We start from the raw sequence: 26,793 nt of genomic DNA on the forward strand, positions 1-26,793 counted from the left end.
GATCACAGAGGAGGGATTAATCTAAATCTGGGTCCTGGAGAAAGAAGGCAGTTGGATAAAGGTATAATCCAACATTGAGGCGAAGGACAGGAAAAGTGAACGAGTTCATGCTAAAGTCCTCTTTTCTTAATGATGAATGAATGAAATGTAAACAGTAATTACAAGATAGACAAATGCTATGAGTGACAAGTTATCAGGAGCTCGTAAAAAGAAGAGAGCTGAAATTATGAGGTAAGGCTTCCAGACGAGAGAGATGTGGTCTTGCACTAAGTTATCCACAGGATTTGACTGTGCAAAGAGAAGAGGAGCACTCGGTTCTGGAGGATGGAGGAAGCAGGTACCACAGACAACCTCAGAATGCATCATCATCTCTCAGGAGATGCTAGTTTATGTTTTAATCATTTATGCCTTGGTAGTCCTGTCTTTTAAGACCTCCAACTAAAGTTCACTATTCGGTTTAAAAAAAAAAAAAGGACTTTAGATTGCGATTGCTTCTCATTGACAAGCCTACCGCTTGCAAATTTTGAAAATGGCATAGTTCAATTGTTCATATCTTTCCACCCTTTCAACGTTTTATTAAAACTTATGTATTTAAAATCTAAAATGTGACACTAAACAAGAAAGAAAAAAAATAATTAAAAATTAAAAATTTTTAAAATAAAATCATATACAAAAAATAGCCTCCCACATTTTCACTCATTTTAATGGAGGAATAAAAAACTAATAGAAAAAATTGATTTAAACAATTTGCTTTCCTTTTCTTATTAGTTCCAGACAACTGGAAGGGAGAGGGGGAAAAAAACTCACCTTGCCCACAGTTATATAAAGATCTTTGTCTCTATGACAACAGAAAGGCTGATTTGCTTGAGACAGAAACAGCTCCTAAAAAATCTGTTAGTAAGAAAAACACTAATAATAATTACAGCAATTTATTTTTTGCATGTTGTTCCTACAGAACAGAGATTAAACTTTTAGATTTTATTATAAGACATGATCCAGATACGTTGGAAGAATAAAATGTGCTGTATCCATGACTCCAGTGTCACAGGAAGATGTTGGAATCCTGACATCTTTCCTGAATGTCTTTCTCCTTCTTCCACCTTTAGTGGAAATCTGGGTCCAGAATAGTGTTCAAAGTTGTACAGGGATGTGCAGGAGAGGGCATGGTCCCAGCCTTGAGGAGCCCACAGTACAGTGGAAACACGCCCAAGAGACTGGTGTGGCAGGGAGAGAGGCAACAAGGCCCTTAAAGAAATCAGAGCGTAGATCAATCACTATGGTCTGAAAACTTTAAAGGAAGACTTCACAGGCCAAGGGTCATGATGCTGAACCTTGAAGGAGAGAAGGGAAGAGTCCAGGTAGAAGGACCACAGGTTACAGTAGACTAGAAAAGCACAGAATAAGGTTGATTGGATTCTTCTTTTATTATGCCTCTCCCAGGCTCTCTGAGGGAATTTTTTTAAGGGAAGATATAAAGTCATCAAAAACATTTGATTAAATTACCCAGAGGGTTGTGCAAAAAGAAAAAACAATCTCAATATGTAGTTCTTAACTAATAAACTTTCAATCAAAGTCATTCTTTAATAGTTACAAAGCCATTAAGTAAACATTCATGATTTGGAGTCACTTCCCCATGAAGCTTTCCCCAATGTCCCCTCCCTCCCATACACACATATTTGCTTTGATACCTTGCACTTACATATATTTTTGCATATAGGCCACCACGATGTAACCATTTATTGTGTATGCCTCTTTTGCTAGAACAGGGTTTCTCAACTTCATAATTAAAATTTGGGGTCAGAATCATTTGTTGTGGAGAGCTGTTTTGTACACTGTGGGATGCTTAGCAGCATCCCTGGCCTTTACCTTCTGGATGCCAATAGCGCTGTCCTCCCAAATTGTGACAACCAAAATGTTTCTAGACATTTGCCAAATGCCTCTTCGGGGTAAAATCTGCCTGCCTTGGACTTGAATCATTGTGCTAGAGTGAGAACCACTTAAAAAGGTCTTATTCAATTCAGGATTCCCAGAATTTCTCAGGTAGTATGATGAAAGTTTTTACTGAGCTACGTACATAATGGTCAAACTGTTTAGACAGCTGAATAGGAACAATGAACCAATGCCAAAAGGAAACCCATCTTAGCCAGCATGTACCACATCTAGAGAATGGGGAGACAAGGGAAGCTATGGGGTAGTAGAGGGAGTTCTGTGTGTTATGTCAACATCCAGGTCCCAGATTTTGCAGACCTGTAGTCTATCCTTGGAATGGGCAATAGTAGACATATTCATTTCAGAGAAGCAAGACTGGAAGTTTACCTATATTAATATGCCACATCCAGAATGTCTTAATTTTTACTATTGTTTGTTTTAACTCAATCATTAGAAAAAAAATCAACCCCAGCCCAGGGTCCATTGAAGCAAATCAAAACCACCACCAAGGCAGCCTTAATGGAGACTGATGAGTTCCTGGTCCAGGACACCAGGTAGGAGCCCACAGGACAGAGGAAAGCCTACCAATATCTTGCAAGTAGGACAGCTTACCCCCACCTTCAGCTTCCCTAAAGCTGGCCAGACCCAAAAAAATGTCAGAATTCAGAAAGCTCATGTCCCACCTCCCTCCCCAACCCCCACTGAAAAAAGTAATGGCACTAGATAATGGCTGATCTTGAACCTCAGTTCTAACTCAGAAACCCCAGCAACACCTTCAAGGCAATTCTTAAAACTGGCTGTGCCTATAAACAGGCTCCTTGGGGGAAGCTTTGCAAGAACCAGATTTTATTAGTTTAAAAATCATCCTTTTGGGGAAAGTTGAATGATGGCCCCTACTGGGACAGTAAAGAGAAAGCAACAGCATTCCCAAAACCTCAGTGAAAGTGTAAAGCCAAAAAGGTTCACGCACAGAGCCTTTCAGCATTGGACCCAGCTCCCCACTTGGAGAACAATAATTCCTTGGGTTTTTTTTGCCTTATTCTTTTTTTTCCAAAAGCAATGTCAGATTAATTCAAGCCTCTAGTTCTGCTCCTTTCCCCACCTCTGTCTTCTTTCTATGCCCCTCAATCTGGCTTCTTTTCATGTCTTAAACTGAGGCCTGAAAGCTTTCTTTCCAAAATACAATCTCCCAGAGTAGCTGCACCAGACGGTGTCTTGGCCATGTGTAACTCTGATCTTGCACAAGGACTGTTAAAGCCAGTTGAGTCACAGTGGCAGGGAGAGGCCCTGCTGCTCACTTCCAGACCCAAGAGGAATGGCACCATGGGAGCATATGTGTCCTGTTCTGGCAGCTACCCTTGGTATGCAAAAAATCACATTTAATGCAGATTTTAGCAAATTTCTCACCATCTTTTTTTTAAAGAAGGGAATTAAAATAACCCCACCCACCAGGCAGGTGGACTCTCTGACTTGGTGGGCAGCTTCTAGCAGCTTCTCTATATGGTCCTCATTTATTCCCAGCTTCTGCCTCACTGGGAGATGAAACCACCTCCCAGCCAGCAAACCACTCGCAGCTGCTCTCTGGCCCTGAACCAAGCTCTATAATGCCACCTGAGCCAAATTCAGAACCACCCAATTTATAATTAAAATTCAACTTTCAGAATGAAGGTTTTATCCCTTGCTGTTGTTAAATTTTCCTTGACTCTGATTAAATGAGGTGACGCCTAGGTTCCTAATTCTACTTCATGAGCAACAGCAGATAGCATTTCTGAGCCCACAGGGATGGGGCTGCTCTGGGATGACAGAGTAGGATCCAATAGAGCCACCAAATTATCTGATTTGATCAACAAGACAAAGACCAGGCAGACCTGAATTCGAGTACTAGGTCCCCTTTCCCTAATTTGCACTCTGGGTTTGAGCTAGTGATAAAACCTTTGTGCTGTCTTAAAAGGGGTGTTATGTTTCTTGCCCTTGAGTGAGGCTGACTGTGATGAAGATAAATGAGACAGCAGAGCCAAAATTACTCGGAAATAAAGGTTTCACATAACTACAAAGTATTATTGTAAATCTGATGATGCAGAGAAGACTAAAAACACATAGCCCTATATGAAGTTGAACAGTAAATTGCTATCATCCAAGGGGCAAGCTTGATGGAATAGTTTTGATCCTGAGAGGTGTTAATTAGAGAAAATGACCCACTAGGCCTTCTCAGCCTGGAAGGTGAATACGTTAGAATCACAAAATAGCAGAGTTCATTATTGCCTGGAGTCTGATATGCTGCTCTTTGCAGCCCAGGCTGAGCTGCCTCTCAAACATTCCACCTTGTATGTGATTACAGGCTGTTTTCTATCGTTCAATTGTGTCACTCCTATCTGCCCAGTGAAAGCATCCAAGCTCATCTGTGTCCTTTCCTATCCCCATTCTCCATTCCTAAACCTCAAGCTGGACACACAGAAAGGTCAGACTTGTTGGCCACTCAGAAACTATATACTGAAATGAACAGGTCAACGTGCAGGATCCAATGATAGTCTTCAGGCTGTAGGAGAGAGAGGACCAGTTCTCAGATGACTGCAGAGAAAAGTGGAAAGTGATAAAAGCCAAATAAAGGTTATAAACAAAGTCTGGTAGGAGGTAAGAGAAGGGAGCCATCTCTTCCAGCCAAAGTAACAAAGAAACCCTGGTGGAGCTATCACTTAAACTGTAGTTCTTTAAGCCTCACTCTCTATAGGGGCAGCCAGGCTAAAACAGTTATCCCATAAGTTCAGTCCTGGCATTTGACACCAGCTTAGAAATGCCATTGGGACATCACTCTTTAAAGTCGTCTGCTCTCTCACTGACCACCAACACATCTCCTGTCTGTGTTATGGAATGTCAATGGGACAGTGGACTATTTCCACTGGAAACTTTAGGGTGGGGCTCTGATTAAGGCTTTTCTCATTTGCAAGTACCAGAAATCAACTCTGACAAACTTAATCATAAGAGATGAACTTGCTAGAAGAATAAGGAGGTAAAGGGATGTGGGCAAGATCCAGAAAGAATCTGACCCTTTAGCAGCAAGAGGTCAGGGAATTTCTCTCTAGATTCCGCCTTTACAACGAATCAGCTCCAAAGCCTCCTTCTATTACAAGTTTTAAATTCCCGAGAGAGAATCTGATGGCCTCCCTTGCCCCATACCCAAGGCAGAAGCATAGGGGCAAAGTCAATAAGATGCTTCTACCTTGATGCAACTAGCAATGAGATGTTTCCAGAAAAGGGGTATTTTTGATACAGGCAACCACACAAATTGGTGTCTACCAGAAAGCCCACATGCCAGTAATTTCAGACACCTTAAACTTATCCTCAGATTAATTAAAAGTTTGTGGTGTATCAGTTGCAACCAGCTTTTACAGGCTCACTAAAATTAAATGAAATAAAAAAGTTTTTAAGTGTCTGGAAACAGAAGCTTGTAATGAAAAAGTTTCCTGAAGCATATCTGCAATGTCACTGCCCTGACAACATAATATTCTTTGCTTCTAAAAAATATTTTTGAGAAATCATTACAGATGATGTAGACATTCCCTGGGGACAATTCAACATGTAGTTTTATTTATCAGAGTTATTCTTGTCATGTTATATTATTGCTAGAAGAATTCTAGTTTAGGGGGTAAAGACTGGATAATTTTGCTTTGTGTCTTTAGAAAACTTTAAATGGGTTTTGAGAAAGGGCTTAGATGTATTTGCCATTTTCCTCTGAGGCTTTATATTTTTAATTTAGTTGTAGCACAAATGACTTGGAAAATCCATTGTCAAGGAATCTTCTTGAACATCTTGGTTCACATGATAATTCATAAGCTCCTCACGGCTTCTTAAGTTCTCTGGAGGAAAGTTACTCAAACTGCACTTCCCAATGGAGAGTTCCAACTGGCTGAACTTTTTAAAATCGATGGGAAAATGTGAACTCTGCTAAGTGGCTCCCTAACATTGAAATATTTAATGGAAGGTTGTTCTTTATCATTCTTTGAAAGCTATCAGATAAGGCCTGTAAGAGATACCTGAACCCGAAAGAAAGGTGCCCAGTGGGAGTATTTACCCTCCCTCTCAGGTATCCTACATACAATCAGCAGATAGTCAAGCGTCAGGGACAAGTCACAGTTTTACAAATTTAAAGATGACCCAGGACAAATAGAAGAGCCCATTCCAAAGTACTGGACCCACTCTACCCCACCCCCGTCAAGGAAGCAGGGTTGTCATTAGACATAAGTGAAGTAGCTTGAATTTTTCACAGTAAGCATCCGTGAGTGAAAACTACTGATTGAGCTCTTATCTTGTGCTTGATGCTGTAGCAGTTTTACATAAACATTTTCTTATTTAATCTCAAAAATCTCTGGGGTAGTTAGCAGCAGCATCTTTTTATAGATACAGAATGAAGCAATGATTTGAACCCAAGCAGCCTGGCTCCAGAGACTATGCTCTTCACTACCCCACTAAGCTGCTTCTAGGGAGAAAGCACACGCAATTGGTGATGAAGACACATTCCTTAAAGTATGTAGCACCTCAAATAAACCTTTAACCAAGGGTGGACTCTGACCAGCAGAGAAGTGTGGATGTGCCAGATGGTAGAGATGGTGTGAGTGAAAGTAGAAAACATAAGGCAAGTCAGGAAACCCAAGTCTGATTTGTCTCGGGAGGCACTGTCCAACAGAAATATAATGTGAGTCATTATAGTCACTATAATGTGAGTGCAATTTTTATTTTCTAATATCCACATTTAAAAAGTTTTTAAAAGGTCAAATTAGTTTTAATAAAGTATTTAATCCAATATGTACAAAATATTATTTCAATATGTAATCAATATAAAAATTATTAATGAGATACTTCACATTTTTTTTCTTACCAAGTCTTCAACATCTGGTGTGTATTTTACACTTACAGTGCATCTCAGTTTGGACTGGCCATATTTAAGTGCTCAATGGACACATGTGGCTAGTGGCCATGGTACTGGACTGCACAAGTTTAGTGTACTGGTTATATGAGGGGAATACTGGGTGAGAAGACTGGCAAATGAAGTGTGAGCCTTTATTTGGAGGACTTTGAATACAAAGCTGAGACATTTATAGATAAGTAAACAGGCCAAGAGGGGCAGAGAAGATATTTAAGTATGAGTGACATGGCAGGAGTTGTTAGGAAGATTAATCTAGACCAGGCAGGGGAAACTCAGGATAGGGTGAGGGGAAACCATTTGGGGCTTATAGAATAGTTGAGGTAGACAAAAGAATGGCCAAGAAGATTGGCAGTGGGAAAGAAATACAGGGGATGGGAGCAAGAGATGTGTGAAGGTAGAATCCATCAGTGACCGGGTGTTCAATGGTGGAACACAGGAAACGTTCATACAGGGCACCTGGTAAAATTTCAAATAACACTGCAGTAAAAATAAAAAAATAAAAAAAGTGTAGTTATTAAGTGTTGAGGAGAACCAAGTAGAGAAAGAAAAAACACTCTGGTAGGCTCTGAAGCTTCATAGAGGAACAAGAATTTGAGCTGCATCTTTGAAGTTGAAGACTATGAGCACATGCCCTGAAGAAGCTGATGGCTGCAAAAGCAGAAGGCTAGGTTTTCAATGAGGACCAGAGGATTGTAGAGCAAGGTGTATGAACAAACCCCTGAAGGAAGAGTACTGATGTGATTTGATTATAGTAGACAAGCACTGGACCAAGAATGAAGTGATCTGTGTTCTAGTCCAGATCTGCCACTGAATTGCCATGTGGCTTCAGTTTTCCTAGCTTAAGATTCTTCATCTATAAAGTAAGAGATTGGACCAAACCACCAGCAAGTGGCCCTTTCACTCTGATTGCCTAATGCAATAAATGCTTAAGGAGTAGTAAAATAATAGTCAAAAACAACTGGATGTATTTTTAAGGCTCATTCCAAAATTTTCTGATGTAAAACCTAATATATTGGATGTCTATCTAAACTGACTTCATATTTCAGGTAACACTGAATTCTCAAACTCCCTCTAGGTAAATGATGAAGACGCGAGGTCAACAAATAAAGACATACCCAGTAATTGAGTTACCAAATAGATTAATGCATTTTAAAGCACAAAGATTTAAAATCATTTGGAAAAGGGAAAGCCATTTTCATTCCAAGATAAAAGCAAGTTTATTGTAATTACTGAGCAGCTTTGAAAAGAACACAGGAATTCTTAAGTCTCTGTTAAATGTAGAACAAGGTCTTATGTAATAAATATAAATACATTAACATTCTTTTGAATTTAAATAAAGTAATGCTTCTCCCTCCTATTTCAATGAGTTCATTAAGCAAAAAAAGCTTTAACCATCTGATTTCTCTCTTTTTCCCTCCCTTTGATTTTGTACCATTTTAAAATTCAGGGTGCATCTCTGGAAATAAACTAATCATCTGTGAAAGATGGAGGGATGTTTGCAGCTTTCTTAGATCAATAATATAGATGGCTTTTATAAACAATTAGAAGGAAGTAAATAAAAATATTTCACTTCTGCCATGCTGGGCATAAAGAGAGGTAAAATCTCCAGCAAAATGACCAAAGACCCCACCCAGGCTTTCTAGACTGGAGACTGGTGCTGGATTTCTTCCCTAGCTCTCCTTTTGATCATGCTTACTTAGCCTGAGGCTTGCAGAAGGTGATCCTGCCCTGGGAACCATAAGTGCACTCCAAGCTCTTAAAAACCAAGGGGAAATGGGGAACCTACGATTGTCCTTGGCTTTACGCAATGCCTGTCTTTAAAAGGAGAGAGTGTGTCGATTGAACCATATTTTCCATTCACCTAGGGAGCTTGCCATTTAAAGGAGCCTTTCATGGAATCCTTTTGTAGAACAAAGAACACTTTGATAATGCAAATGTCTTCCAGTTGATAGGTTCTTATAAGTATGGATTTCCAAATCTTGGGTTTCCTTGAAGGTCAACACAGCCCTCCTGACTCTGAAGCTCACCAGCTAACATTATTTTGAGAGTTCGTTAACAAGCCAGAGAGCTAGACAGATTGGATCCTTTGAAAGTCATTTGTTTTATTCAACTCAAAAGAGGCCCACCCATGAGAACTCAAGAGACATTAGGAACAATTAGAGAAGACCTGATAATGTGGCCTCATCCTCTTCAAGGTGACTGGGTTTATCTGCATGTTATTTGCTTAGCTGTAAGTAGAGCCTCTGGTGCTGGGCTCTGATACCTGGTGCTCTGGGGGTTTGGCAGGTGAAACTCATGAGTAGATGGAAGTTCTAGAAATGATAAAACTAAGGCAAACTTTATCATCCAATCTAAGTATTTCTTTCAACATCTGTGGCAAAGGCACTTGAGCAAGGTGGGATTGGCCGTAATCCAGGTGTCACCTGTGCTACATCATCCATTCATTTACAATCAAGGTAAAAAAGACTGAAAATGTAATAAATGTAAGAGCTGCAGGGTCTCACAGCCATATTCTTCCACAGCCATCTCACTCACTTTTCAAGAGGCAAAGAGAACTCTGCACCTTGCAAATTCAACTTCACATTTGCCCACTGACCCTGGTTCTCTACCACCCGTCCAAGATGCATAGTTTGGGAGCATCACCCTCTCTGTCTGAGACAGAAAAGGCTCTGCCCTTCTTTTATTTTTCTTTGCTTTATGCATAGCTTTTGTGTTCTCTTTTGACCCTGGATAGCAGAGCTGCTGATTTGACTTTCCTTTGGCGTATTTTCTCCCAGTTCTCCCTGGCTTCTGCTCTACATCAAATGATACTGACTAGACCTTTCCACAAGAGTTCCTGAAGTTCACAAAATTCTTGGAATACATGTAGGCTTAACTTGAAAGAAAAGGAAGGAAGGAAGGAAGGAAGGAAGGAAGGAAGGAAGGAAGGAAGGAAGGAAGGAAGGAAGGAAGGAAGGAAGGAAGGAAGGAAGGAAGGAAGGAAGGAAGGAAGGAAGGAAGGAAGGAAGGAAGGAAGGAAGGAAGGAAGGAAGGAAGGAAGGAAGGAAGGAAGGAAGGAAGGAAGGAAGGAAGGAAGGAAGGAAGGAAGGAAGGAAGGAAGGAAGGAAGGAAGGAAGGAAGGAAGGAAGGAAGGAAGGAAGGAAGGAAGGAAGGAAGGAAGGAAGGAAGGAGAGAGAGAGAAAGAGAGAAAGAAAAAGAAAGAGAAAAAGAGAAGGGGAGGAAAGAGAGAAGAGAAGAAAGGGAGAACTCGATACATCAAAATTAAACTTTTTTTCTTTTCCATTTGTCTCTCAGGTACAGAGGGTTAAGTCAATCATATTTCTTCATTCAGGTAACATTATAATTGGTCCATTGAAAGTCCTTCTCTGTTTTTAGTTATTTATTTTATCCCCTTCTACTTCCTTTCGACTCACCATATGCAACTATCCAAATGTATGTTTGTACGCTTTCTTTTAAAATGTCTGTTTGGTGTGTATGTATTTTAATTCTGCAAGTAGTATTATATATGTATCATCAATTTCTTACTTCTTTCTCTCAGAGCCATGATTCTAAGATCTATGCTCTGTATACCTTTAGACTCTTGCTTCTAACTGCTGACCAATTAGTTAGGTGTGTATTGTCCACATTTTACCATTCCTTCACTCAGTAGTGGACACCAAGGTTGCCTCCAACCTGCCTGATGCCATAATGCTGTGAAGAAAATCCTTGCACAGTTTCCCTTAAGTATCAGTGTGAGAATTTTTCTGGGATGTTTGCAGGAATAGAATAGCAGGGTAATTGAGAATTTTTCTGGGATGTTTGCAGGAATAGAATAGCAGGGTAATTCATATTGCTAAAAGTTTCTGGCTTCATGGAAAGACTCACAGAAACATCCATCAAAGAAGAGAGCACCTTTGAAGGGAATACATTCAAATGGTTATGAACAAATCATGGGCTAAACAAACAAGTTTAAATACAAGAGACAGACACTTGAATGCTTAGAAACTGCTGTCAATTTAAGATGCCTCAGAAGTGAAAACATGACATCTCTAAAAAATGTGTGTGTGTGTAAATCAGTGGAAAAAACAGTTTTGGATTCATAGAACCACATTCTCTACCTTGCGTCATGATACTATGTCTGCTGTGAAAAGCTCAGTGCTCCTGCCTCAGCCAATTTCTCTCCCCATCCACTGGCCCCCAAGCCTCTATCTTGCCCCAGCCACATCTACAAAGCTACCTGCAGTTTGCTCAGTGGTTCTTTAATGGTGGGAACTCTAATACTCTGCCTTTCCAGCTCTATGGCATCAACATCAACTGCAAAATTTCATCTTGCACCAGAGCTGTTCCATAGTCACTGGGGATGGCCAGTGCATTGATCTACAGCTTCTCTCACTCCTGTCTGACCTTTGCTCCTCATCCCTCATTCCTATATCAATCAAAAGCTCAAATAACCTCCCTGGTCAAATCTAACCAAACGGCTCTCCTGAGAGCCACCCTGTGCTCCCTTGTGGAGGAGGAGGCTGCCTGCTGAGAGGCTCCAGCTTCTGGGCTCCATTTGCATGAATAAAAGGCTCTGAAGTGTTCACTTGAAGCTTTTATGTAAACACTCTCCAAAATATGCTCTGCACTGCATTACCCCCAGCAATAAAGATTCTGGAATCAGAATTTGGCTGTCAGTTTTATTGATGTTGCATGGGGTACAGTAGAATACAGCTTTTTCTTCTGGAAATTTATTGACTTGGCAGTGCAGAGAGCAATAAAACTGTGTTTTTAATCAGTAAGCCAAGCAGACATGATTCCAAAAGAAATATGGGAAGCAAATACGCCATCGTAAGATTTCTCCCCCATTGTCCCTGTTCTTCTTGGATGCCCTGTTAAATAAGTTTGAGTGTTGAACAATGTGCTTGGTGGGACTGCCTTTGGGCATAGATTCAGAGGACCAAGTTTGGATTACTTCCTCAAGGTTGTACCATCTCTAAGAGACTGTTGAGTGAAAGGATTTTTCTGAAATGAAATTTCTTTGCATCAGCCTCTTGAGAGGAACTGTTGGTAAGCTGCATTGCAGAAGGTATAGTGACATGTCTCATCTCAAAAGAAGCAAGGTTACAATGCCTGCCCTTCCACCATGCTCACGGAGAGAGCAGGTCACCTAGTTATATATTCAAAGGAAATTAAATCACTATCTCAAAGAGATATCTGCGCTCCCATGTTAACTGCAGCTTTATCCATAGTAGCCAAGATATGAAAAAATAAAAAATAAATGTCCTTTAAAAAATGAATAAATAGACATGATATATGTATATATAATGGAATATTTTTCAGCCATAAAAAAAGAAAGAAATACTGCCATTTGTGACAGCATGGAATGAACTTGGGGGACATTATGCTAAGTGAAATAAGCCAGACAGAGAAAGAGGAATACTGTATGAAAGCACTTATATGTGGAATTGAAAGAAAAAATTTTTAAGCTGATTTCATAGAAACAGAAAATAGAATGGTTGTCAGGGCCTGGGGGGAGAGGAAAATAGAGAGAGATAGGTCAAATGGTACAAATTTTCAGTTATAAGAAGAATTAGTTCTGAGGATCTAATGTACAGCATGGTGACTATAGTTAATAATACAGTATTGTATACTTGAAAGTTACTGCGAGTAGATCTTAAGTGTTCTAATCATATACATACACACACAAAGAACTATGTGAGGTGATGAATGTGTTAATTATCTTGATCTTGATAATTATTCTACAATCTATGTATATGTCAAATAATCACATTGTACACATTAAATATACACAATTATTTTTAGCAATTATTCCTCAACAAAGTTGGTAAGTAAAGAAAAAAGAGAATAAGTTAGGAATCACATACTTTGGCTCAATATTGTACAGTGGAAAGAACAGTTGGACTCTGTCTACTTAGTCATGTTACCTTGTTCGGGTTACTTAATCTCTTTGAGATCCAGTTTCTTCTGCTATCTAAGGGGAATACTCATCTCGCTCCATTGATGAGTGAATAAAATAAGGTTATAGATGTGTATGCATCACTCACACAGCACCTTACACTAGTAGCATGTCCTTTCAAGGACTATAAGACATCTCACTGATTCACATCTGCCCATGATGGAGGAGGTGTTCTTTCCCAGCAGCTTAGGCAGTCTGTGCTGCATAGACACATGAAAAGCAAGGCAGCATCTCCCACCTCTGTTCTCATATTCCTGATATCTGCATCCCATCTGAAATGTGCCAGTCCACTCCCCTCCTCTCTGTCAGTCTTTGGCCTAAAACTTTGAACCACTGTAGATGCTTGATAAATGTTGGCTGAACATTCATCCCTGCCTGGCAGATCCTTTCTCCAGAGTTATCTTAACCTCAGGTTCCTTTAAGCAGTTGTACATCATCCTGTTCTGGTTTTGCTGTTGCTAAGTAATCGCTCTACTTTCAACTCTTATGTAATGTATAATTTTTATCTCAATTCAAGAACACTTAGATTGTTCCTCTGGATATAAGCGAGTGCCTGAAGGAAATGCTCTATAGATGTTCCCCCAAAATGGCATGAGATGCCCATATGATTTAACTATAGGAGCAAGTGCTCTGGTTGGGATAATACTGAAACAGGCTGCCTGGAGGAGATGGAGCACGCTCTTAGTGAATCCCTTCTGTCTGCCTGCTTTCCAACTGCATTTTCACCATTCATTTCTCTACCCAAGAGAGCTTCTTTTCTATCCTTCCAACCAAGCCTATAGGGACACTCTAAAACTATGTATTAACTATTTGCTTGGTGCCAAGCCCTGTGCTTTACATGGGTTATCAGTTAATCATTGTAACAACTCTGGGAAATAAGAATTATTATTTCAGTTTTATAGATGAAGAAACTGAAACAGAGGACTTAAATAACATGCTCAGGATCACACAGCCAGGTAGTAAAAGAATGAGATTTGAACTCATATGTTTCTGATCCTAAAGCTCAGGATCTTAATGACAAAATCACACACTCTTTGATATATACTGAGAATAAGTCATGGGCTATCTCTTTATTGATATATTCAGCCTTGATTCTCAACCTGAATCCAGTTGTTGCAAACTCGGGAGTCTCACACCCAAATATACGCACATGCGCACGCACGCGCACACACACACACACACACACACACACACACACTTTATTCATGAACTTAAAAGGCACCCAATCAAATCTTAAACTCTTGGCTTTCCTTTTTTCTTCCCTAGATCACTCACCTATCTCCCTGTCAAAGTAATCCCATCTCAAGCTTTCAGAGGACTTAATGAGGTCATAAAAATGTAAGTAAGAGACTGCATATCAAAAGACATTCATAATTAGAATAATAAATTTTTTTTCTAAGAGAAAGCATAGTTGAAAGGGGATAATTTTTCTAGGAGAGAAACTGTGTTTAAGAAACTCTAATACTTTTACCTTTTTAATACAAATAATATCTAGGGACCTTTGAAGAAATGTATGATTTTCAAGAGTCATTAAAATCTAGATAATTAACCTTGTATCACTGAATTGAATGCATTATGATGAGTGAGGATACTTCTCAAGTAGAAAAGAAGGTAGATTCCAATCATAAAAATTCTCCCCTAGAGCAGTATTCCCTTGAGTCACATTTTTAGATAACACTCACATAAAAGAAAATGTGTTGGAAGTTTATTGTATTTGAGAAGATAATCTTTGAATCTAAAATATAATAAGTATATGACAAAAACACAATATTTATAGCCATATTGATAAAAGGCATTTACCAAAATGTAAAGCAGCCTGAAGGCAGTGTGATCTCACATTTGTGTCAGATGTAACTTCAATGCTTTGTCCCTGGTCTTCAGCTTCTAGGTCCCAAGACCCCATACATGAGATAGAACTTTCTCAGAACTCCAGGATTCTAGCCAGCATCCTCCTTAATGTTAGTCTGAGTCAAAGGACCTAAGGGGCCTTTTAGTTCCCAGAGAGCATCGCTGATCTTTACAATCCCATGGGCCTCCAAAACTCCTTGAGGAACTTCTGACTGCTCTTTATGATATTAGCAAGCAGTGAGAATATTAAAAATAATTCCTTAAGAATTAGTACCTATTATAGGAAATTCACTGCAAGTTACAGGAATGTCAGTTTGCTGGAATCTAATCCTTATTCTTCTGCTCCCAAGTTTAAATGTTAAATTTTGAAAATTTTTAATGCATTAAGACCTCCTAAAGAGAAAAGCAGACACAGTTAAATAAGTAAACCACTAGGTAGGAATAAGGTGAATCAGTCCAGGACCAATCCATTACTGTACTATTCATAAAAAAAAAAACGTTAACTGCCTTAGGCTCAGCCTTTCTGTCAGCTAAAGTTCTCATCAAGTGCGAAAGCTTCAGTGAATGTTAACCTTAGAAACACACAAATGTACAATTTGTGAATTTGGGGCTTTTTTCCAAGCTGGCAGCAAATAGTAGCTTATGTTAGAATTTTATGGTAACACTGACATTACATGCTTGGAGGTGGTATACAGCAAAGCTGATTCCTTTAGTTTTTTTGTTTGTTTGTTTGTTTTTTTAAGAAAAACCAATTCATTCATTAATCCATTCATTCATTCATACCCAATGTGTCAGGTATTTTGATGCCACCAGGGATTCAAAAGTGAATAGGGCATACCCCTTGTTCTCAATTTGCTAATGGTGAGAAAAAGAGTCAAAGAAATAGAACCCAAGAAAGATACCATGTGCAGCAGTTGACCACCTTGCAATTGCCTCAAAATAGAATTTGGGGAAAGGGAGAGAGTTATGAAACAATGAATTCAACCTAAATTAAAACCTCACTAGAGTGATGGAGTTGGGAACCCAGATATCCTGCTCCTGGTCCTGAAACCTTCCCATAAACACCAGGTGCCTCTTCTCTTAGAACCTCAATTTTCAAAGCTGTAAAACAAGGGAATCTGACTAGAGTTTCTCAAAGGGCCTGTCCGCTTTTAGTAATTTGTGATTCTGAGTCATAATAAACAAGAAAAAAAAAACCCTCTCACATACACAGGGGTTACTGAAACTTTTATTTCAGCTACACCTGGATTGTAGATGCCCATCAGTGCTTCTAAAGGGAGATGTTAACACTTTATGTGTGAGGACAGCTTAAGGCATCCCTGTTCTTTTTTAAAAGGACACATTGTCAGCCACACACACACACAGCTTATTATGATGCAGATACAGTCATTTCTTTCATGTTTCTTCTTTTTTTTTTCTCTCTCTCTCTCTCCCTCTCTCTCCTAGTGAAATCTCTCAGAGTGATTCCCTGGAAAAGATAGAAGCTAATGCCTTTGACAACCTCCTCAATTTGTCTGAAATGTAAGCATCAGCTAACAGATCATTTACTGCTGCACACTATTACTCTGACTGGCTGGAGACCACTGGGTATTTGTATTCAAGCATCCACTGCTAGGGATCCAAGAGGAAAAGACTATACAATTACCAGGTCTGGGCAGGCATTAATCTCTCTCACTGCAGTGGCCTGAAGGTTGCCATGGTGACAACTGCTTCTCCCTGAGAGCTGTATAAACTCTGAAACATCACAACACAAAGCTGGAAATTAAAATTGACATTGTGGAGTACTGCCAAGTAGCTCCTACCTTATGGAAAGGAGGTGGTGGGAAAATTTGGAAAGGAGCTTAGAGAGCATGAACTAGTTCACTGGGGGCTGTTTGAGCATATTTATTCATTCAATAAATGGTTCTTGAATACCTACCATTCAAGCCCTGTAAAAGCCCTGTGTTGGGCATGTGTATGTTAGAGTTGTTATTAGAATTGATTCTTAAAAATTACCCTTTCCAAATTATCATTTTCCTCCAATTTATAAAAAGGATGGGAGAAAAGTGGCTTAATTCAGTTTTCAGAGGATGAACTTGTATCCCAAAGAGGTTAACTGACTTGCCTGATGTCACACAGCAAGTTAGCTGGGACTATAAATCAGACATGTGACTCCTAAACCAGTCCTCTTTCTGCTGCCTTGTTTGGTGCAAACCTGAGCTTCTACAAACTTTACCTGCACAGGAGTTTAAAAAGTTAAGGGAAGGGGAAGGATGTTAGCAACAGTTTTTGAGAGCCTGTGCTTGGTATTTATTTCCTCTAGATTGTATCATTTAATCCTCACAGCCACCATGTACAGTGGAGTAATTATACCTTTTGCTCAGGGGAAGGAAGGGAGGCTCAGAGAGCTCAGCAACTTAACCAATGTGGCACCTTAGACAATGGCAGGCTTGGGATTCAACCCCAGCCCGTCTTTCTTCAAACTTGTGCGTTTTCCACTATACCACAAGGCCTCCCAATGAATGGTCTGATTAGCATTTATATAAAGAGAATAGTTAACTGATTGGTATGTGAGTAACCGCCACATGTCCAACCAAGGGCCAAGTGCTGCTGAAATAGAGAGGAGGTAAAAATACAAATCTCCCACAGGAGATGACAGTGTGGCCAGGGAAGTGAGACAAACTCACAAACAATAATAGGGAAATTGAAAATAATGGGTATTTAAGTACAAACTGTATAGCCTGGACTCGGCTGTGAAGTAGAATTTCATGGGGGATAGGGGTTCATTTCAATCATAGACGACAGTCCTATCCCAAACCTAGAAATCTGTAGTTTTAACAGACTTCACCAATGATGCTGAAGCACAGCGTAAACTGAGAATCACAAGAGCAGCTTTTTTTCAACAGAAAGAAAAATAAAGTTCTATGGGAATGTTTATGTACTTTTCCCAAGGAAGGCCCTGAGACTAGAATGTTAGCTCTACACAGGCTCTCTTTGCTTTGTTCACAGTTATATCCCCAGCACCTAAACAGTGCCCAGCACATATAGGAGCTCAATAAATGTTTGTTGAATAAATGAATGGATGGATGAGTGGTCTAAGGTCAAACCCCAAAAGATCCTTAAGAGATAAAAGTCCTTTCCATCCCATCCACATAATGCCTTATATGGCTTGTGATTGCTTGACCAGCTGTTGTAAAAACTAATTACAACAAAATATCACTTACCTCTAAAGGCTCAAAAGGACATAAAAGACGGAAATAGGCACCAATGGTGGGTAACTACAGTAAGGTGAAATGAGCACTAGACTTGGAGTCAGAAAAAACTGGGTTCACCTCCAAGTTCTGCTGTTTCTCAGATGTGTAACTAGAGACTAATCATTTAACTTTCTGATTTTATCAACAATGATAACTGTTAACATTGGTTGAAGCCTTACTGTGAACCAAACACACATATTCATTCCTTAAAAACCATCCTATAAGGAAACTGAGCTTTAAAGTCATAAATTAGTAAAACCAGGATGTAAAACCAAGTTGAATCAAGAGTCTGTACACCTAACCAATACACTATATTTTCTCTATGGAACAAGAGTAGTTATCATTTTCTCAGGTGGTTGTTGAATGAGTTTAAAAAGCCAAAGGCATTTATTGATGTTTTATTGAATCTAAAGAAGACAGGACCCGACAACTGCGGTTACTTCTCAAAGGGTCAAAGTCACTGATGGAACTAGGGAGAAGGACGCTAACACAACTGTGATGTTATAGCTATAATTTTGTACTTTGCAAAGCCCTGCCTCATACATTATCTCTACATATTCTATTACTCACTGCCTACAACCTGTGAAGTAGAACAAGTATGTATGATTATTCCAATATTACAAAAGGGAACCCTAGCTTAGGGAAGTTAGGAGACTGGGCATTATCACACAATGAATTATCTACAGAAAAGGCACAAAATCCCCTAAATCCAAGCCCCTGGACTCTGCCCTGTCTATTCCATAGACTGGGTGCCCATTGGATAATTGGTCAGTGTGGCCACCGCCCTAACATGAAGAGAGCCAGTTTGCCTGCAAGGAAGTGTAGCTCATGACCTCATCTCTCCTGGGAGCAGAATCTCCCATCACACCCCGTGTTCGGGGCAAGAATCTCCATAGTGGGACAAGACCTACTTGGCCAGGAGCCGTGGACATTGATGCTGCCTGGGAGGGCAAGAGGGGCTGGGGAGTGGAACAGACTCTCAGCTATAATGTGCCTGCCTTGGCAGGAGGTTGAGAGCAGAGCTTACTAGAAATAGCCAACTGGCTCTCACCACGCTGCTTCCACTTGATTTTGTTTATGCCGTTTTAACCAGCACCCTCTGGTGACCATGCATTCCAAACAATACACATCTAGTAAACTGCTGCCTGTTTTTCCCCTTCTCTTTACAGACTGATCCAGAACACCAAAAACCTGTTATACATCGAGGCTGGAGCATTTACAAGTCTCCCCCGGTTAAAATACCTGTGAGGAAATTTCTTTAAGTAATTGGGGATGGGAAGATAGGCATCTGCTGTAAATCAAAACAATTAAAATGTTGGGAAGAATTTTTTTAAGCACATTCTTAGCATTATTTGCATGTCTATCTTCAGTCTGTTGATTTAATCAGCATTTTTTATCAACCATCATGCTGGGTGCTTCCAAATACCTGTAAGTGGTTCCCAGCATTTTCTCTGTCCCAGACACCTGAGAGACTATCACCTCTTTGCAGTGATTTCCAAAGCTAATGGGGAATGGGGTCATAACACTTTAAAAAGGATCCATTTGAATCTCTAAGGTGAGGTGGTGATGTGGACAGAGGATATGTGAAAGTGGGAGAGGCGTTTCTCATCCCAGGTTGAGAATTATTGATCTCCTTTATCTTGTTTGTTCATTCATTCATTACCTGAAAACATTTTAAGTATTGCCTTCACATAGTCACTGTGCCATGTAAACTAAATCAGTAGTTTCTATTCCATCAACTCTGAGTAAGCCCACTAGTTAGAATTATAAGTTGAGTACAACTAGTTATAGCCCTATAGATTCACTGCCATGCCAGCATTACCAAAATCTCTGAAATTTGAAACAATCTATAATTTAGCACTATGTCCAATAATCACTTATTTACACAGAAAAATTTGAATCCCTCTAACAAAGATATTTTCTCTCTCTTATTCCTGATAAATTTCACAAAATCTCCAGAGCATGTAAAGTCCACAACTCCCCAAATATGGTGGGGACATCTCTCTGGCATTCCATGTCATCTGCAGTCTTGCTCTGGGGCCCCTGAAGGAGCTGTGGCTGGCACTAACAGTAGCTCTTTTGGTAGCTCCAAAGCTGGATGATTTCTAACCCAGGTGCTCTGCTTTTCCAAACCTTCAAGGGTTCTACAGTACACATAAGCCTGTCAGCATTAACCACTTTGAGAAAGCATAAGAAAATCCCAGAACCAAATTTGATAACTGCAGCCCCCTATTAACTAAGAATCATTGTCTTTATTGAATAGCATTCTACCCCCAAAAAAGTGATACTCCCCCAACTCCAGCACACATTGCAGCCTAGGCCCACACTGCTATCACCAGTCACAAACAGGGCAAGGATTCACTGTGATCTGGGTAACAAGTAAGGAGGAGAACCAGAGAAAGCCAAAAGAGAAACCTTTCACTGTCACCAGGGTGCCAGGCAGTTCACGTCAGTGGTCCACAGTCCATGATGGTAAATTTAAAATTTGGCTGGGGGAAATCCTAGACTCCTCTAAAGGATTCTCATTCTTGCGTAATAAAATATCCTTTAATTTAACCTACCACTGAAGCCTATCTCTTCTTTGAAGTTTAAATAAAAGGTGGGAGAAAAAGAAGAGAAGCTTTGAGTAGCTTAAATAACCAAAAGCATGTGTAATGATTTCAGTGAGATAGAAGGAAGAACTTCCTGAATCGTACAGTAGCTAAATAAAGGAAGATTTTTAATAATGAGAGATATGGATTGCTAACATGGAGAATAATCTTCCCAAAGTGTTTGAGCTTAAAGCTGTTTTAGGGGGATTTCTAGAACTCTCAAGAGCATGGCATAAACTAATTACCAAAAGGAAATTGGAATGCAATACTATAGGAAAATGCAATTGATGCTATAGGAAAAGACAGGCTGGAAAAATAAATATAAATAAAAAATACCTGAAAGTTTGGTTCCAGCCCCTAGATCTCTAAATACAAATCATTAGAGCAATTTCTCCTATAACGTTAGGGACTTTTAAATTTTCACAATCGTCAACAGTTAAAGTGTAACTAATAGAGCCAAACTCAATATTTTTTCTAATTTAATGTGAAAACAGTATTTGCAAAATGTCTTTCTACTATTTTTATCTTTTTGCCTTAATAATAATCACTTACTCTCTCTGCCCACATCCCTACTTGCCCCAAATCACAGGAGCATCTGTAATACGGGCATCCGAAAGCTTCCAGATGTTACGAAGATCTTCTCCTCAGAATTTAATTTCATTCTGTAAGTACCAGGCTGATTGCTATGCATAAGAGTTTCCTATTTGCAGCTCAAATTTGGAGAGTAAATATTTCTCATTTCATTCCTCAAGGGAAATTTGCGATAACTTACACATCACCACCATACCAGGAAATGCTTTTCGAGGGATGAATAACGAATCCATAACACTGTGAGTAAACTCCCAGATTCAGGTTCTGCTATAAAGCCTCCTGCTATTCTCACTTCTAGCTTAAAGTGAGTTCCTTCTTATCTTTTTCTGTGCCCCTCACTCGATGGTGACATTCTTTTTGACCTAAAATGCCAAAGGTGAGAGGAGATGTATGGGATCCAAGCTGGGTCACATGTTCACATGAAAACCAACCAATCTATTCAGTTTAAAATTAATCAAATGGGCCCTAGGGATTTACAGTGACCAAATTTCCAGCAGATGAAATTGTTCATTGCATCAATGGAATGCTTTGAAGCCGGGAAGAGACAGCCTGAAGGGGAGTGGCTGCCCTGTTTAAAAGAGAGCACAAATATTTCAAGTTTCAACTGAGAAGAGTTTGGAAGGGTATTCTCCAAGTAGGTAGAGTAGTTTATCAATGGACTCTGCTCTCTCTTGCTCTCTCTCTCTGATTTTTTCACCTTCCTCTTGGAACCTGCTGACATTGTCTCTGAAGCAACACCATCTATGCCCATTCCCTACATCTCCTAATACTTGAAAATAATGTCTTTTTATTTGACCATCACTCATCAGGTTACCATGCTCACAGGCTCCATCCCTTTCATGCTCTTTCCTAAGACCTTGCTATTCAAACTATGGTCCAGCATCTACCATATCTTCTGAGAGCTGGTTAGAAATGCAGACTCTCAAGCCCATCCCAGACTCAGAGGAGGCTGCATGGTGGAGTTAGACTTCGTAGAATCAGTAACATTTATAATATTCATACAGCACTTATTAAAGGCCTGCACTGTTTTAAAGTACTTTTTTAACTCATTTCCCGTTTGCCCTGAGAATACTCACCAGCGGCACTTGTGGCTGCAGCATTCACCCTGAGATAAAGCATGAGTTATAGTCCTAACCTTACCCCCAAAGTTTGCCATGAAATATCTTGCTTTTATTATTATTTTCACATTGCTCTAGTATATCAATAGTCTTTGGAAACAAATGATATCATTCTATTTATAGCATTCTGTTATTAGTAGCGGTATTTCCATTTACAAAATATAGTAATTTTCAATCGCTGAAAATGTCAAATCCTAGAAAATGTAGCATTCCTACATGTGACGGTAACATCATTCTCAAACAGTTATTAGCCAAAGATTCATTTGATGAATTCGATTTATGTATACATTTCTGTTACATTAGGATTAGAGACAAGTTCTGTTTAGAAATAACTCCAAGAACAGTTTTTATATTTTATTTTCACATTGAAAATAGATTTTTCAACCTCAAAGAGTGTTTTTATGTAAAATTAAATTAACGCTGGTAGCGAGCTGCACTTTTTTTTTTCTAAACGGGAAATGGGTTAAAAACTCATGTAAGTCACACAGCAACCCTAGTAAGTAGGGACTATCAGCCCCATTTTTAGATAAGAAAACCAAGGCACTGAGAGCTTTAGTAATTTGACCAAGGTCAAGATTTAGACCCAGACAGTCTAGCTCCAGAGTAATAGTCTTCATCATTACGTTGTACCATATACCAAGAAAAGGAAAGCAAGTAATCCAAGTGAAAGGACAGCATGAGCAAAAGCATGGCTGTGGAAAGGAGAAACACAGGATGAGGCGTATTCATTGGGAGTAAACATCCTGCTTAAGGGATAGGAAATACGGTTAAAAACGTTTAGATAAAAAGGAGTGGAGGAGACTTTGAATTAAAGAGAGTTTTGAATGCCAGGATAAGAGGTTAAAGGCTTAGAAGTCACTATGAACATGGTAAAAAAAGGAAAAAGAAAAAGAAAAAGAAAAAAGAAACCACCCAATCGCGTAGCCTTCATCCAAAGTTCATATCCAAGACTCCTTTTGATTTTGACCTAAATCTAAAATTAATCAGGAACCAATAGGTACTCCTCCCAAGTAAATGTACAGTGGTGAGAGTGAAGTAGAATAGGAATGAAAGGGCAGAAGACCTGGAGGAAGATCAATAAGAAAAGGAATGTAGAGATAATCCATTAGGTTCTACAAGCTCACAAGACTCTGCCACCCCACCAAACTCAAGGAACAACCAAAGTTTCCTTTTCACACATCACATCTCAGCATTTGCACACAAGAGCTACATGGTATTTTTATTTTAGGACCACTAATTTATGTTAGTTATGATTTTAAGACTAATAGTACCTACCAGCAGGGCGCAATTGCCCCACCTCTGAAGTTAACGTGGATTGTGGATCCATCTCTCTCAGAGAGCCCTGGGGACATTGTGCTTCCATCCCCTTCCTCACTCTCAACCCTTCATCTGGAAGGGGAGAGATCGTCATTTGTTTGGCACTTATTCTCAGCTGAATGGGCCCTTCTGTAAGTGAAAGATCATGTGGAGCACCCCACTAGAAAAAGGTTGTTACGCTTAAAGAGGAAAACCTTATTTTCTCTACTATGAAGTTTAATTCTCTAATTAGAAAATAATGAAAGCAAGCCTCTCTTCATTAGTGGTTTTTGAGATTTTGAGTTTTTGAGATTTTGCTTTTCTGGAAGCTTTCCTGCTCTCCCCCCACTCAAATCTGTCCCAACTGTGAGCTCATTTAATGAAAACAAAACACTTTGCTTGATGCTGAAGAGCTCAGTGGGGCTAATGCTAAAACTATGCATTATAGTCTTATGTCCCTTTATAGCCTTTTGGCTTTTCATTAAATCTCTTCAAGAGGCCACCTTGTAATGTCTCCCTTGCTGAAACAGGATTTGGCTGCACTACCTTTAAAATATTCTAGATGACTGTTAATACCAGTCTCAAAAAGGAGACAACCTTGATTGATGTCTGAACTCCACAAAGAGAAGGAAAGGTCATGGCAAATAATTCTCTAAGACCCTACAGAGAAAGGATGCCCAATAAAGGATGACAAAATTCCAGGCTGCACCTGTGACAAGCCACAGTAGAGAGACTGCTGGGTGTTGAAATAAAAAGCCTAGATTCTAATCCTGGCTGTGCATGTAACCAACCTTAGTCAAGTCACACCACCTCGACAAGCTTCTGTCTCTGTCTATCCAATGGGATTAATACCTCCTTGTGCAAATTCAGTCACACTGCATCATCTACACTGCACTACCACAATTAAAAGCTAACATTCAGCAAGCTTGTTGTTTTAGACCATCCTTAAAATACTGTGTCACATCATCTCATTTTAAATATTTTTCTTTTGAAATTTTGAACTGATAATTGGATGCACTCTCCATTTGCCTTTCCACTCACAAGTAGAAAGGAGGATTCAGGCTTTAGGATAGAACTATGAACTCCCCTATACACCTTACCTAGATTCACCTATTAACAGCTTGTCAGCCTACCCTGTCTCTATATATGCAAGTATATTCAACCAATTTCCCTTTTGCTAAACAATCGAAGAGAAGTTTATAGACATCATGACACTTCATACCACAATATTCCAGCATATATCTCCCCCAAAACAGGGACATTCTACATAACTACAACGCCATTACAACCAAGAAAATCAGCATGAATTTAATGATATTATCCAACATGCAGTCAATATTCAAATAAAAATGTTTTTTATAGAGTTTTTGAAACTAAGAATTCAATCAAAATTTATGCATTGCATTTTTGTTGTTATGTCCCCAGTCTTCCCAACCTCACCTCCCATCCCAACTCCCAGGACTTTCCCCTCCCTGCCTTCCTCTGTTCTGTATGACACTGAATCATTTGAGGGACCCAGGCCAGTTGTCTGGATTCATTTGATTGTATTGTCATGACTAGATTTAGGTTAACAGTTCTGCAAGAACACTGCAAAGGAGACATTGTGTCTCTCCCACTGCATCAAACCGGGAGGCATATCATGTCCTATTCCTTGGCCAGTTGGTTAAGGTGGTGACCGACAGACCTTCATCATAAGGGTGCCTATTTCCCTCTGTCATTAATAAGTAAATCATAGTGGGATAATTTGAGTTTCTGTATCACTCGGCCAATAACCTTTCATCCATTGGTTTCAGCATCTGTTGATTATTCAGTTATTACTAGCAGTTACAAAATGGTTATTATAGGCAGTTACAAAATGGTAATTTTAAAGTCATTCATTCCTATACATTTATTATCTAGCACTCTTCTGTAAACAAGAGGTTTCATTCTTTTTCTTTTCCCCTCTCTCTCAAGTATTACTATGGGACATGAATTTTTCAAAAATTTTATTTAATATATTATAATCCATTGCTGTCATAATTCTTTTGGATGCCTGTCACCTTTTTATTATTACATATGATCAAGTCATATAAGTTGACATGAATTTCACTGAGGTGGAAGGAAACATAAAAACTCCAGTGCTGCTAAAAGGCAGGAGGCATACCCAGATCAAAGAGATGGACCCCCTGCCTTAGAGACTTGAGCCCCAAGGAAATGGGGGCCTGATGAACGTTCAAAACTAGGGTCATGGCAGCATAGAGTAGTGACCAGTGACAGTTATCCATACAAGCATTGCAGGGCATCCACTAGAGAAGTGTCTTTATACATGAAGAATTATTCAGATATAAAAGGACTTCAGAAAGTACCACATGGAGTACTTTAGTGAATTTAGACAGTAGTGAATTTAGGATCCCTCTTCTTTAGGATGGTGTTTGTATAATTGTTGATAAAATTTTGCTTATATATATACTACCACAGGACATATTTCTGAAATAGTATGCTTTGTCCTTTAGCAATGGAGCCACTTTTTGAGACCCTGAGGATCTGTAAATAAAAATTAAGCTTTCTTCTTTGAAATCATCCAAAAACTAGGTGGCTACATGATCCAAGAGGGAACTATGACAGAATGTTAATATAACCCCAGAAATGCTTCTAAAGCCCAGGAATATTTGGAGTTTGTTATAAGGCAGAGTATCATATATTGTTAAGTTCTAAAGCCTGAATCTTATTTTAAATAAAAAGGTGCCATTCTCTCTGTTTGAATCACAATTACTGACATTTGAATAGAAAACCTAGACAATACTTTAAAATAAGGTGCAACTATTGTAACAGAGAGGGGGAAAATTCATGTCTGTGCCTGTGACAGCATCCTAGCATCCTCAAGGCAAAGGAAGCCCTTCTCATTTAATTCTGACACCATGATGTTTTGGAAAAAATTATCTGAAGTGACTCTCCAAATGTTTTAAAGGGCATAAAGAAAGCATTGTGCATGCCTGACAACGTGAGGTCTCCCACTCACATTTGTAATTTCTCCAGAGTAAGGAAACTCACTCTTTTAATCAAAACAATGCAGTGCATTCTATTGTCTGAGTCTGATAAGAACAGGGACGAAGAGCAACAGCTGAAAAAGAAACAATGAGCTGTGTTCTTTGGAAAGCTGGCACAAGTAGGACCAAGGCAATTCAAAAAAAAAACAAAAGACATGAAAATGTCCAAGTGCAAAAATGCCAATGATGCCAACACAGACCTAAGATGGCTGAGGGCTTTCAGAGAGTGAGTACATTTGTGGCAGCCTAGGCCACCAAACTGACCTGCTCCACCCAGGAACAGAAAAGCTGCTAGGCCAATA

General features: G+C 39.4%; 1 protein-coding gene across 1 annotated transcript in view; it reads left to right on the plus strand.

Moving 5' to 3' along the window:
* The window catches only part of LHCGR (luteinizing hormone/choriogonadotropin receptor), a 52,071-nt gene that overhangs the window by 3,013 nt on the left and 22,265 nt on the right, over positions 1 to 26,793 (plus strand). Inside the window, exons 2-6 of the mRNA XM_006909607.1 lie at positions 14,055 to 14,126; positions 16,083 to 16,157; positions 19,039 to 19,113; positions 21,050 to 21,124; positions 21,213 to 21,290. Coding sequence (XP_006909669.1) covers positions 14,055 to 14,126; positions 16,083 to 16,157; positions 19,039 to 19,113; positions 21,050 to 21,124; positions 21,213 to 21,290 — 375 coding nt within the window. The remainder of the gene's footprint in view (positions 1 to 14,054; positions 14,127 to 16,082; positions 16,158 to 19,038; positions 19,114 to 21,049; positions 21,125 to 21,212; positions 21,291 to 26,793) is intronic.

This window comes from Pteropus alecto, unplaced genomic scaffold, assembly GCF_000325575.1.
Source record: "Pteropus alecto unplaced genomic scaffold, ASM32557v1 scaffold131, whole genome shotgun sequence".
NCBI classification, from domain to species: domain Eukaryota; kingdom Metazoa; phylum Chordata; class Mammalia; order Chiroptera; family Pteropodidae; genus Pteropus; species Pteropus alecto.